The 14,219-nt window shown below is 41.1% G+C and overlaps 1 protein-coding gene and 1 pseudogene across 3 annotated transcripts in view; one reads left to right on the top strand and one right to left on the bottom strand.

Moving 5' to 3' along the window:
- Nucleotides 1-7,039: 7,039 nt before the first annotated feature.
- Nucleotides 7,040-11,339, bottom strand: LOC112413892 (RWD domain-containing protein 1-like; annotated as a pseudogene).
- Nucleotides 11,340-13,271: 1,932 nt separating this feature from the next.
- The window catches only part of ZNF318 (zinc finger protein 318), a 26,856-nt gene continuing 25,908 nt past the window's right edge, over nt 13,272-14,219 (top strand). For all 3 annotated transcript variants that reach the window (XM_024765978.1, XM_024765980.1, XM_024765979.1), the window contains exon 1: nt 13,272-13,812. In XM_024765978.1, coding sequence (XP_024621746.1) covers nt 13,777-13,812 — 36 coding nt within the window. In that variant the 5' untranslated portion in view covers nt 13,272-13,776. The remainder of the gene's footprint in view (nt 13,813-14,219) is intronic.

Genomic DNA, 14,219 nt, shown 5'->3' with positions numbered 1-14,219 from the left:
CGAGGCACGGCCAGAAAAAAAAACAGATCTTTTTTCCTCTTAACTACTCAAGGACATTGGGCCTGCCAGCCGTTCACCCCTCTATCTTCAGTTTGTCCCATTCCCATCATTCCCATCAGCAAATATATAAGGCTATTGGACCGGGGCACGAACCCCTGTCCCCTGCATCGGCAGGTAGACTCTCAACCACTGCGCCACCAGGGAAGTCCTATCATCTATTTTTAATTGTTCTCTTGGTTCACGGTGTTGTTGGAGAGACAATTTACAGGCCCAACAAGGCCCATAAATAAACATAAACAACATATGAAAATGAAAATTTTAAGTATAAGGTAACAAATGATAATGTGCTAAGTTGCACCGATTCTTTTATAATGCAATAGAGACTTAGAAAATATAGAGAAAAGTGTGGTTTTAGGAGGTATAGAGAGAGAGCTGAGGACAGCTTTCTAAAAAGCTATATTTGTCAGAGTTCTCAGTCTCAAGCAATGGAAATAGATTCTGATTTTAAGTTAAGCTAAAATAGCACACAGAATCACTGGGAAAGCTGGAGAACCAGGCTCAGAGCCTAAACAACTACCACCATGGCCCAAACCACTATATAAATAGTGTCTAGTGAGGACACTGTTGTCCACTAGATGTCACACCTCACACTGTTGACACCATCAGGCAGCGACCTGAGCTCGGCACTGCTGCCACAGCTGCCATGGAAACTGGAAGTTGCTGGTGCCAGGAACACTCTTCCATTGACTCTGCTTCTTTTCGCCAATAGCTCCAGAGTCAAAGTCTAAAATAGCTGCATCAGATTGACCCAGCCTAGGTCAGTGCCAGCACCCAGCTTCAAAAGCGGGTTGGGAAAACGAATATCTGGCATTTTCAGCTTCTATAGTGAGGAGTGGGGTCTGCTTCATAAAATATTCATAAGGTGGGACATTCTCAGATGCTGGACAGCCTCCATCCCCCTGCCCCAAGAGAAGTGTCCACCTACAATTGGCCAAAGCTAGAGGGCAGGAAAAGGAAGGGAATGGTCAGTCAAGAGATCAAGTAGTGGTCCAGGTGTAGTGGGAATGAGCCTTGAAGAGCCTGGAAGGAGCATTCGAGGAAGGAAAGGTTAGGGGCCAAGAGCCTTGGAGAGTTCCAGGGAGAGTAGCAGTGGTCTTCGTATTTGGATTGAGAGGGGTGTCTTGTGACCAAGGGCAATTTCAGGCAAGTGTGGAGGTAGAAGCCAATTACAGGGAATTATGGAGAAAATGAGTACAAAGACAGGAAGGAATCTGGTATTGAAAATATTGAAAGTGTTTGCCTCTTTTAATCATCACAAAACCACAATGCGATGTGTGTTGATTACTTTATGAAGATGATCATCTTTTAGTGGTTTAATTTATTTATTGGACATTTATATTCCTCTTTTGTGAACTGTCCGTTCATATATTTTGGTTATTTTTTTAATTAAGGTCTTTGCTTTTCTCCCAACAAATTGTAGGTGCTTTTCATAGACTCCAGGACTGGATTGAGGGTATGAATTTTGAGGAAAGGAACTTTTTCTTCTGTTCAGCAGTAAGAGTCAAAACAGGCAATTTTCCTTACAATCCTCTGTGAAAAAGGCAGATTTATTTTATTTTTAAAAATAACAGGGGGCCTTCCCTGGTGGCGCAGTGGTTAAGAATCCGCCTGCCAATGCAGGTGACACGGGTTAGAGCCCTGGTCCGGGAAGATACCACATACTGCGAGCAACTAAGCCCATGCGCCACAACTACTGAGCCTACGCTCTAGAGCCTGCAAGCCAAAACTACTGAGCCCGCGTGCCACAACTACTGAAGCCCGCACGCCTAGAGCCTGTGCTCTGCAACGAGAGAAGCCACCGCAATGAGAAGTCCACACACCACAATGAATAGTCCCCGCTTGCCGCAACTAGAGGAAGCCCAGGCGCAGCAATGAAGACCCAAAGCAGCCAAAAATAAATTAAAAATAATAATAATAACAGGGACTTCCCTGGTGGCCCAGTGGTTAAGAATCCACTTTCCAATGCAGAGGACGCAGGTACAATCCCTCCCTGGTTGGGGAACTAAGGCCCCACATACCGCGGGGCAACTAAGCCCCTTGCGCCACAACTACTGAGGCTGCATGCTATAACTACTGAAGCCCACGTGCTGCAACTACCAAAACCTGCGTGCCTAGAGCCGGTACTCTGCAACAAGAGAAGCCCCTGCTCACTACAACTAGAGAAGGCCCAGGCACAGCAACGAAGACCCAATGCAGCCAAAATAAATAAATAAATTTATTTAAAAATATATATATATAATTCACATACCATAAAATTCACCTGTTTTAAAGTTCACAATCCAATGGTTTTAGTATATCCACAGGGTTGTGCAAACATCACCGCTATCTAATTCCAGAGAATTTTTAGTCCCCTAAAAAGAAACCATAAACCTCACAGTGGTCACTCACAATTTCTCCTTCTCCCCAGCCTCTGGTGATCAGTAATCCTCTTTATGTTTCTGTTGATTAACTTACTCTGGACATTTAATATAAATGGAATCATACAATATGTGTCCTTTTGTGTCTGGGTTCTTTCACTTAAAATAATGTTTTCAAGGTTTATCCCTGTTGTGGCATGTATCGAAACTTCATTCCTGTGACTTCCCTGGTGGTGCAGTGGTTAAGAATCCGCCTGCCAATGCAGGGAACATGGGTTCGAGCCCTGGTCCAGGAAGATCTCACATGCTGCAGAGCAACTAAGCTCGCAAGGCACAACTATTGAGCCCACACGCCACAACTACTGAAGCCCGTGCACCTAGAGCCTGTTCTCCGCAGCAAGAGAAGCCACCTCAATGGGAAGCCCACCCACCGCAACCAAGAGTAGCCCCCCACTTGCCGCAACTGGAGAAAGCCCGCGCACAGCAAAGTCAAGACCAAAAGCAGTCAAAAATAAATAAATAAATTTATATTAAAAAAAAACTTCACTCCTTTTTATTGCCAAATAACATTCCACTGTATGGGTATACTACATTTTGTTTATCCATTCATGAGTTAATGGAGATAATGATAATAACTGATTACTGTTCATTGACTAGAATAGGAAACCACAAGTCTATAGTGACATAAATGAATTGAATGTACAGTGAGGAATGAGATATTTACAATTTCATATACCTCCCACAAAATATTTATTAATTACTAAAGAAAAAAGTAACTTCACAGCCTGGCAGACACTACCTTCATCAAGTGACGAAAGTGGACATTATCAGTACTGGGAGGGAACGTTTGAAATCTTGCACCACCTGAGAGGATGCAATGAGAGTAAGGTATCATCCCTTCTATACTATTCCTATCAAAGATGCATAATCTGAATCCAATCATGAGGAAACCCCAGCAAACCCAAGCTGAGGGACATGAAATAACTGGTCTGTAATCTTTAAAAATGTCAAGGTTATGAATGTCAAGCAAAGAGTGAAGAACTGTTCTTGATGAATAAGACTAAAGAGATATGACAATGAAATGCAATGTATGATTAATTATGATTACGATCTGGATCTTTTGGGGACGACTAGAGACTCTTGAAAGGAGTCTGAGAATTACATGGTAGTTATGTATCAATGTTGATTTGTATTGTAGTGGAGTTATGTAGGAGAATGTCCTTATTTTGGAAACTACCTGCTAAAGTACTCAGGAGCAGTGGGTAACAGGTAGCAATTTACTCTCAAACAACTCAAAAACAGGAAAAGCTCTACAATTTGCACTTTTTTTTCAAAATAAAAATATGTAAGAAATACAAAATAAAAAAACGAGAAGAAAAGAAGCACGTGCCTACAGCAACTTTGGATCAAGAGGAAGTAAAAAATTGAAATGGGGATTAATTAGGAAACCAGGCTAGCCTCAGATAATACCTATCTGTTAATAGGCTAGCTAGCTGGTCTATTATTCGGATAGATATCAACTGTACTAAGAAAGAGCTAGATTAGCTCAGGTGCACAGCCTTAAATTAAGGTTTATTTAAATCACCAAATAAAACTTTTAATTGGAATTTCTATAGGAAAACTATCTTTGTTACTGCAAGGGTGAAATCCTGTAGGCCTATTTTCCCCCATTTATACAATTATTTTAATGTTGCTCTTCTTAATAAATCAAGGTTTCTGAGGTATTACAGGAAAGATGGTTAGGTCTATAGATTATTTTGTGTGTGTGTGTGTGTGTATAAATCAAGTTAATTACTTTAGGGAAGAGCTAAAATTATAATGAGTGATTCATTTGTCTTGTTTTGAAATGAAATTATGTCAGAGTATAACTACTTAGAATTAAGGTTCCTGATTCTTTTTAATCTAATAATTATTTTGTTTGTAAAACTTTTTAAAATGAAGTGATAAACCATCTAGAAAGGAATGAAAAAAAGCATTGTATGTAAAATGCTACAGGACACAGCGGAAGAAAATGCATAGCCTTAAATATTTCACTATGAAATAATTTTTTTTTAAGAATTCATTGCCCATTTTATGAAACTAAGAAAAGAATGACAAAATAAACCCCAAGTGGAGAGAAATAATATAGACAACAACAGAAAATAATGAATTAGAAAACAAAAAGAATAGTAGAAAGGAAAAAAATAAGTTCAAGTGTTAATTATTTGAAAAGACCAATAAAATATATCAACATTTCATGAATCTGGTTAGGGAAAAAAGAGAGCAAAAATATCAAGGTTAGGGGCTTACCTGGTGGCGCAGTGGTTGGGAGTCCGCCTGCCGATGCAGGGGACACGTGTTCGTGCCCTGGTTCGGGAAGATCCTGCGTGTCGCGGAGCGGCTGGGCCTGTGAGCCATGGCCACTGGGCCTGCGCGTCCGGATCCTGTTAGAAAAAAAAAAAAAAAAAAAAAAATCAAGGTTAGGAATAAGAAAGGAGATACATTCACAGACACAAAAGAGGCTGAGAGAATTATGTGCAGCTCTACAGCAACAAATGTGAAAAACTAGAGGAAATGGATATTCTCAAAGAAAAAAAATTACCGAAACTGACCTATGAAGAAATAGAAAACTTGAAAAGACGAGTTATCACAAAAAAGATCAGGAAGATGAATACAGATTTACCCTTAAAGAAAGCACCGGAACCACATGGTTTCACAGCTGTATTTTATTTCTTTTAGCAAACAGATGATTCCAATGGTGTTTAATTATGCTAGACTATAGGAAAAAAATAAGAATTTTCATGCTTTTTTAAACTAGATCTTGTACTTACTTATTTGATTTCTTTAATGGTTATAGGTTTATTCAGGTTGTCTATGTCTCCTTGATATAGTTGGGTAAATTGTAGTTTTAAAGGGAACCAATCATTTGTGCAAATTATCAAATTAATTGGCACAAGGTTGTTCAGATTGTCTCATAACTTTTTAAACTATGCTGATCCACGACTGCCAATATGGTGGTTTAAGCACAAGCTTATCTGGACAAGGAGTGAGTGGGAGCAGCCTGTACCCGGCTTTCCAAGTAACAAGCCCTAGGTATTAGGGCTGTGGCCACCCACAGGGGAAACCTTTTCCTAGTTCACACAAAGGTACTGTGAGGGCTAGTGGTAGCCTGGCTATAACTTATCTGTAGCCCCCTTTTCTAAGATTGTTTATTTGCTCTCTTTCTTTTTTCTCTTGATCAATGAATTCTGCCAGAGTTTTGCTTATTTTATTAGTTTATTTCAAAGAATAAAATAAATTTTTATTTTATGTGTCTTTTTACCATCTCCGCATATCTCTGTCATATTAAATTAATTTCTGCTTTCTTTTTTTTTTTTTGTGGTACGCGGGCCTCTCACTGCCGTGGCCTCTCCCGTTGCAGAGCACAGGCTCCAGACGCTCAGGCTCAGTGGCCATGGCTCACGGGCCTAGCTGCTCCGCGGCTTGTGGGATCTTCCCAGACTGGGGCACAAACCCTTGTCCCCTGCATTGGCAGGCGGACTCTCAACCACTGCGCCACCAGGGAAGCCCTCTGCTTTCATTTTTTATTACTGCCACTCTTCCTCTTTCTTCAAGGTTACTGTGCTTGTTTTTCTTCTTAAGTTTTTGAACTGAAAATTTAGATGAATAATTTTTAACTTTTCTTTTGTAATATAAGTATTTAGGACTACACATTTCTCTTTATGAATCACTTTATCTGCATCCAATGAAGGTTTTTTTTTGGGGGGGATTGTTTCTACACTTATTTTTTTATTGAAGTATAGTTGATGTAAAATATTATATAAGTACAATATAGTGATTTACAATCTGATGAGGTTTTTATTTAATTCTGAAAATGTTCACAAAGTTGAAAGAATTGTAGTGATGCCCAAATGCCCAGCACCTAATTTCTACAGTTAAGATTTTACTATACTATATTTGCCTTATCACGGAACTTTCCATTTATCCATCCCTTCTTCTATCAATTTCAAGGATCTTATTTTTGATTCATTTCGAAGGAAGTTACAGACATTAGTACATTTGCTCTTAAACACTTCAGCACACACATCACTACCTGGAGTTCAATTTTTTTTAAAATTTAATTTATTTTATTTATTTATTTTTGGCTGCATTTGGTCTTTGTTGCTACGCACAGGTTTTCTCTAGTTGTGGCGAGCGGGGGCTGCTATTTGTTGTGGTGTGTGGGCTTCTCATTGTGGTGGTTTCTCTTGCTGCGGAGCACAGGCTCTAGGCACGTGGGCTTCAGTAGTTGTGGCTCAAGAGCTCTAGAGTGCAGGCTCAGTAGTTGTGGCTCATGGGATTAGTCGCTTGGCGGCATGTGGGATCTTCCGGGACCAGGGCTCGAACCCGTGTCCCCTGCATTGGCAGGCGGATTCTTAACCACTGTGCCACCAGGGAAGCCCCTGGAGTTCAATATTTTTATTGATTGATTGATTGAAATTTTAAGGTCAGTTTATTAAGTTTAATGATGAAAGCTGTCAGAAAATTGTTCTCCTGAAAATTATTTTTTCTTATGGCTAAAGAAAAGAAAATCAACACACACTCTCAGCGTAGACACAGATGCTGTGGCAGTCAAGCCTCTCTGAGGATAGTTCACTAGTTGGTCAAGTCACTCTGTGGTCAGCAGGATTGTAGTCTGGATCATCCACCTCATCCTGTAGGTCCAAATCATTCATTTCCTAGGCCAACAACTCATCTACCTGCACGCTGTATCCAGCATCCTCCAAGAACTGGATATTACATGTGTCAAGATTATGATCTGTTTCAAACAGCTGTTTCCCGCTTAATTTAGTTTTTCCTGCTTGTTCTTTTTAATTCATTTCTTTTTAACTTCCAAGAGTTCTGCATCAAACCTGGCCTTCCAACTTAAGAAATTCTTAATGGTAACAGGAGTGTCTTCAAATAATTCCTTTTCTGCTTCTGCTTCTTTTGTTTCTTTTCTCCTTCTCTTCCAGTTTTTAGTTGATCTACCATTTCACTTAAATTTTCTTGCACAGCTGTAACTAAAGTAAAGATCGTCACCATACCAAGGTTTTCTCTGTTTGTAATATGAATAATTTTTAAATGTCTGAGACATCATTATCTTCTAGGTTTTCCTGGGAGAGAATTTCCTAGAAGGGAGCTTCATCTGGGTGCTTTTCCCTATATGTAAACTTGAGGATAGTCTGGAAAGTTTCATCATTTTCTCCAGCCTCAGATGTCACAGTAATGGTGAAGTTGGTTGGGTTTTCTGATAATACTGATAATAAAACACTACTGAAGGAGAAAGTGGTATCAGGAGAGTTCATTTCTATTTTGGAAGACCAGTTGTTAGGAGGGTTGGATCAATGTATAATCAAGCTCTGAAGGAGTCAGGATAGATGGACTCCAGAGCCTCCAGTTGCTCTGTTCCTCTTGATAATCTGTCACTGTGGCCCTCACTGCTGCCCATGGATTGTGCAGACACCCAGGTTGCCAGGCAGGGACAGGTGCAAAGTCCCTAGCTGGGAGGCCTGGGGCCCAAAGCCAGGCCAGGCCTGCTGAGCAATGTATGGTTATTTTTTAAGGTAAAATTTATATACAATGAAATAAACAAATCTTAAATGTACCATTTGATGAATTTTGACAAATGTCATCCCATGAGTTTCAATATATAGTATACTCTCTGTCATTCAGTTCTTGTGCTTTCTAATTTTCACTATGATTTCTTCTTTGATCTATCAGTTTTTATTTTGTTAATGACTGATTTCTTTATATGGCCAATACAATAGTAGGCTTATACTGATGAAAAAACAGATGCAATCACCACGTGGGTCTTTGCATCTGAGTTTAGTTATTTGAAGGATACAGGAGGATGTCAGCACAAGCAGGAAGCATAGCATATAGATCAATTCTAACAATTTCCTGGACAGAAGGAAGAGTGGGTTTCCAGACCCCCAAATCCTAATAGATAGGGTTGCCAGATTTAGTAAATAAAAATACAGTATTTTATCCGATAATCCTACAAACAAGAAACAACAATTCTAGATAATAACTCTTAAATGAGTGAACATCATATCATTCTTTCTGGATAGCTAACTGCCCCTCTCCTGGCCCAGCGTAATGTGTGCAAGGCTGGAGTCATTGTACACTGGAGCTAGTCTGGATATGTGCCAGCAATTCCGTCATCTATGCCAGTTGCCCTTGTTAATATCAGACTTAAAAAATATACAACAGGATTAAGCAGTTGAGTCAAGTATAGTATGTACACAGGCATGAACACAGATTAATATTAAAAATATAGTGGACATAATCAACCTCCACCTACATCTTCAGCTCCCTTTCTCACTTTTCTTCTTTTTCTCTGCCCTCCAGTCACACTGGCTTTCTGTGTGGTCCTTGAAATCACTATGGTTTCTCCTGCCACAGAACCTTTGCATATGGCAGAGCTTCCCAAACCTTATGTCAGGAATGGGTTACAGGTGTGTCAAGAAATGATTCCTCTCAGCCCTGGAGCGAGGATGGGTAGAGACTGAGTAGGTGGTTGGAGTGGACAGAGCCAAAGACAATGAAAAAGGTAAATGTAGGGAAACACTGGATGGGGGTTCCCTCTGCCTAGAAGGCTTTACTCTCCACTTCTACCTCCTACTTACCTTCAGATCTCAGTCAAACATCATTCCTCGGGGAAGCCCCCCTAACCCCTCTGACCATGTCAGATCTCCTTACTATATGTTCTCAGGCCATCCTGTGCCCTTTCTTCATTGTACTTATCACAGTTGTAATTTTATATTTATTTATGTCTTCTCAGCTTGACCTGAAGTTTTATGAGAGCAGGGACTGTGTTTTTATATAGTTGTTGCATCTAGCGAGAGTTCTTTTTCATTGTTATAAGGTATTCCACTGTATGAATCTACTATAATGTATTCATCCTACAGCTGAAATTTTTACTTTTATAAATAATTCCATGAGAACATTTTTGTATATCTTTTTTATCGTGCTAAAACATACATAATATTTACCCTTTTAACCATTTTTAAGTGTACAATTCAGTGGCATTAAGTACATTCACAATGTTGTACAACTATCAGCACTATCCATTTCCAGAACTTTTTCTGTACATATCTTTTTGATGCACATATGGGCATATTTCTGATGAGCATACATTTAGGAAATGCTGGATCATAGTGTATATATTCAACTTTAAAAAATATTGCCAAACAGTTTTCCAAAGTGGTAGTAATAATTTACATGAGCCCTGTATGACAGTTCCCATGGCTCTATGCCCTTGCTTACACCTGGTACTAGCGATCATTTAAATTTTAATTATTCTAGTAAACATGCAGCGTATATTTTCCCATTTCTCTGATAACTAAAACAGTTTAGCACCTTATCATATACTTAATGATCATTTAGACAATAAAAAGGGCTAAAGAAACAGAAAGAAGACAAACTAAAGAAGACAAAACTATAACTTATGAAATTTGAAGCTCAAGTAGTAATATTTGTGTGCTAGCAAGCAATTTACGTTTCTAAACATATGTCTCTCATTGATCAAATTCCACTCCACAGGGCAATATCTCTCTCATGCTTCCACATTGCACATATGAATTTATGTCTTAAAAAACAAACAAAACCCTTTACTGTCACTTTAGTGGGGTTTAGGGACTTAATAGTGACAAATGTATGGATTGAATCCACCATGTTTAACATAATATCATATTTTCTAATTGGTTATTACTGGTGTATAGGGTATCACACTATTGCCATTCTACTCACCGAGCAGGGAGTGCCTAGGCTCAATTCTCATTTAAAGACTGTCAACATTTTTGTCCCACCCTCTTGGCACACAGCTTTCCATAAGGCTATAAACCCAAGCAGAAGGTTGGCAATAGTTTTGTTCGAATGTATGTAGGGGCAGGGGTGTCCTTGGCTTCAAGCTGAAAACCTGGCCCTTGTCCCCCACCTCCTAGGAGGCACTTATATCTCCATTTACAGGAGCCAAATCTCTGACTGCTACCCTTGCTTCCAGACTTCTTTCAAAGCCCGGTGGGGTCTGTGGCTTCAGCAAATTCACAGGGGTGTTTATGTTTTAAAGCTTAGATATCTTTACCCTTTTCAAGTTTTATCTGTCATTGCTCTATGTCTGCTACATGGGGGGTGTGTGTGTGCGCGTGTGTGTGTGCGTGTGTGTGTCTGTGAAAGCCTTAAGCCATTTCACCATTTTCATCAGTCTAGTAAGAGTTTCTTGAATTGATGACAGACAAGAGTTGTGACAGGATGTTTAATTAGATTCTCCCTGTTTTCTGTGGAGTTTCTGCAAAGGCCTCAAAAGCAGAAAGCAAACAATAGATGCCAGGTGACCCCTTCCCCCATCCACCTCAAAGGGAGATGGGAAGAGATTGTGAACCAGTCTGCCAGCATTACTAATTACCCACACTGAGTCAATACAAGAGAATGAGAAGTGTGTTGCGGAGTTACCTGTGAGCTCTATATTTCCTCTCTCGCCATTCTAGGGAGGGACAGGGGTCTTTCCCTTTGCCTAAAGCCAAGTGAGATAGAGGCCTCCACTAGCACCTCTCAGAATGTTTGGCTTATATCTCCTGGGGTTTGGAAATCCATAGGGACTAATGTTCTAACTCCCACCTGAGGTAGTCCAGATGCAAGGTGCTGGCTGACCAGGTTCCCTGGGGTGGTGAGTAAGGTGGGTGGCATGGAGAGCGAGCTGCACTGCCCTTGCCAGCAAGGCAAAGACGCATGAGTTGTCCTGTGGGCCAAGTGTACCTAGAAGGAAACCAACTTGGAGTCATTTAAATAGGGTCCTTCCCATGAGCGATACCCAGAGAGGAAAGGGACCTCAGGAGAATATGTTTTACATGGGATGAGCCTCCAGAAGGCCAAGAAGTTGGGGGGAGAGGAGTCATAGGCAGTCAACCAGAGGAGCGGCATTGCCTAGGCCCCAGCAAGAGGGTCATAAAAAAGCCCACAAAGGTGACACACACAAGAGAGAAAGAGCCAACATTTGTGAGTCCTCCATGTCCATAGGGAACCAACTTCCAAAGATAATAGTATCCTGCACCAATTGGAAAAAACTGTGCCCCTTTCCCCTAATCCCTTCTTCTCCTCACCAAACCCTGGGGGAGAGGGGTTCATAAATAGCAGCTGGCCAGCAGGAGAGGAGGAGTAAACTCTCAGCAGTAAAGGCAGGGATGTGGAGAAGCTCGGCACACCTTCCTTTATCACAGCAAGCGTCACACCTGAAGCAGGCAAGAGATGGGCAAAGGGAGATCCTTTAGCTTGAATGAAGTTTAGAGTTGAGTTATGTTTAGGGCAGGTGTGAAGGGGAAGCAAGACAGTTTTCCAATTATATACCACAGAGTCCAGCTCCTTTGATAAAAATAGTTATTGAATATTAGAGAAGGATTGAGGAGGAAAAGTTGATACAGAGTATAACTAACCCTGATTTAGAATGTATGTACTCCAAGTATCTACACATACCTATTCACATTTTCTTCATATTTACTTAGATCCCACCAAAAGCATGGGTAACCAAAACTCATATACAGGTTAATAAAGACAGGGTATACACCTCTGGCAGAGTTTTAATTGGTACTCTGCTCTACACAGTCACTCAGGACCCAGGCTGACAGGCTGCACCATCTGGAATACGTAGCCTCCTCTGTTGCCACAGCAAGAGAAGAGCATCTTATAACTCGTCTTTCCTGATTGCCTGGAAGTGATACAAGGTGCTTCCATTCACAGCTTGTAGTGATTAGAAATAGACATAAGACTCCCCTTTCTGAAATGGGGAAGGAAGCGTTGTCCTTGTGCCCAGCATGAGAGCAGCCCCAGGTATCGGTGAGCCCTGGGAATGTCTCCTAGATCTCCTAATCCCACCAACCCAGAGATGACTAAAATCAACTTCCATGACATTTTACATGGCAGCTTCACTTACAGAGGCTGTCACCTTTCTCTGACAGACCTTTTATGCTGCTGAGCTGGTGTATCTGAATCTCTGATTGCAGGTCTCTGCTGCACAGGACACATTATGAAATACGTTTTTAGACTGTTTGGAAACCTTGTACATAACTCATATTTTCTGGCTAAGAGCTATCACTTTCTCAGATTGTTTACTTACTTTTACCATCAATCCTGGTAGTTTTCTTTTCACAAAGAAATCACATTAAAATTTTTTTTCTTTACTGTCAAATTACACAGTCAAAAGAAAACAATGGAATTGGATTGAGATGTGGATAATGGGCATTTAGCAGTGTTCATTCATTAGCTGATAACTCATTTCCTCACGATGACTTCCCAGTATACAGATAATCCCAATTCATGTTTCAAATAAAATTGGCTATCCATCTGTAAAAAATAATCTCAGATCTTAATTTAATGGATTATGTGAGGATTCATACAAAAAACTCCTTGTAAACTGAATATGGGTTAACGAAATATATGGAAGAATATATTAAGAAACTTGACACGATGGCCTTCTTAAGCAACAAAATCCAAAAGTCAGGAATTCGCAATTCAAATGCCTGGAGGGAGCAAGCAAGTAATGTTGAGTGAAGAAAGCTGAGTGTGAGACCAATCAAATTGTAAAAAATTTATTTTTACTGAGCTATGACATAAGCAAAAGCCATTATACAAACATGAGACGTTGGATACTTTTTAAATTTAATATGAAGAAATGTAAATTAGGAAATGGAAATCTTGGGGAATTCCCTGGAGGTCCAGTGGTTAGGACTCCGTGATTTCACTGACAGGCCGGGGTTCAATCCCTGGTCTGGGAACTAAGATACTGCAAGCTCAGGAGAGGCCAAAAAAAAGAAAAAGAAAATGGAAACTTTTTATAATTAATTTTTTCTTTGTCCTGCCTTTGCTTTGCAATCCCAAACCTGATTTTCATACCAATTTTGGGTTTTGTGTTTCTAGTTGATACATGAAAACTGTCAAGCCATTACTTTATTTTGAAGAGTTTCACTTGGTCAGGGTCAGCATTTTTTTTTCAGGTTTTGACCATTGCTTTTCTTCTTTTACGTGTTTTTTTTTTGATTTTTGTACTTAGCATGCAGGACCCTGAGACTGGGACCACTACAGCCAGGCGTCCAGGAAAATTCTAGTCACAGACTGGGGGCTCCAAATCGCTCGCAAAAACTATCCAGGCCTCCTATCTGTCACGATGTGGACCCCTAGCGGTGAGTGACCTTCCTCGTAAGTATTCTGGGTTAGACAGCGACAATTTTACTCGGATGCCTGCTTTGAGTTTGATTCTCGCTCCCGAATCCGCCCCCATTCCGCACTTCCCCATCCTCAATTTCAGCCTCTAAGAAAACAGGCAAACTGGAAAGTAAACTAACTGTTGGCCGTCGGCGCGGCTTCTATGGGATCCGGGACTTCTTTGGTAGCTCTTGCCGAGGTGCGTAACTTCCAACATAACCTAACACTTTGCGGGTTATTTATATTCCCATCATTTATAACCATTTATTGTCCCCACGTAAATTAATACCGTTGCGGGTAGGGAATAGGCAAAGATGCTTCCGCCCCCTCGAAGCCCACAGCGTCCCAAGGCCTGGAGCATCCCCGGAAGACCCGGCTCCACTCCCGCTAATCCCTTCCCTTCCGCCAGGGCCAACCGGCGCGGAGCTCTCGGGGTCACGTGGTCGCCGGGGGAGGGGAAGTGGGCGGCTCGGCGGCCGCCATCTTGCCGGCTTGGAGGCGGAGCGTGAGGAGCGCAGGTCGCGCGCTTTCCCGCGCCTTCCCTCGCCCAGCCCCGCGCCGCCCTCCGTGCTCCTCCCCACTTCTGGCTCCTGTGGCCGCTGCCTG

The sequence above is a fragment of the Neophocaena asiaeorientalis genome, unplaced genomic scaffold (assembly GCF_003031525.2).
Source record: "Neophocaena asiaeorientalis asiaeorientalis breed wild unplaced genomic scaffold, Neophocaena_asiaeorientalis_V1.1 scaffold46, whole genome shotgun sequence".
NCBI classification, from domain to species: Eukaryota; Metazoa; Chordata; class Mammalia; order Artiodactyla; family Phocoenidae; genus Neophocaena; species Neophocaena asiaeorientalis.
This window is presented reverse-complemented; position numbering and strand designations above follow the sequence as displayed.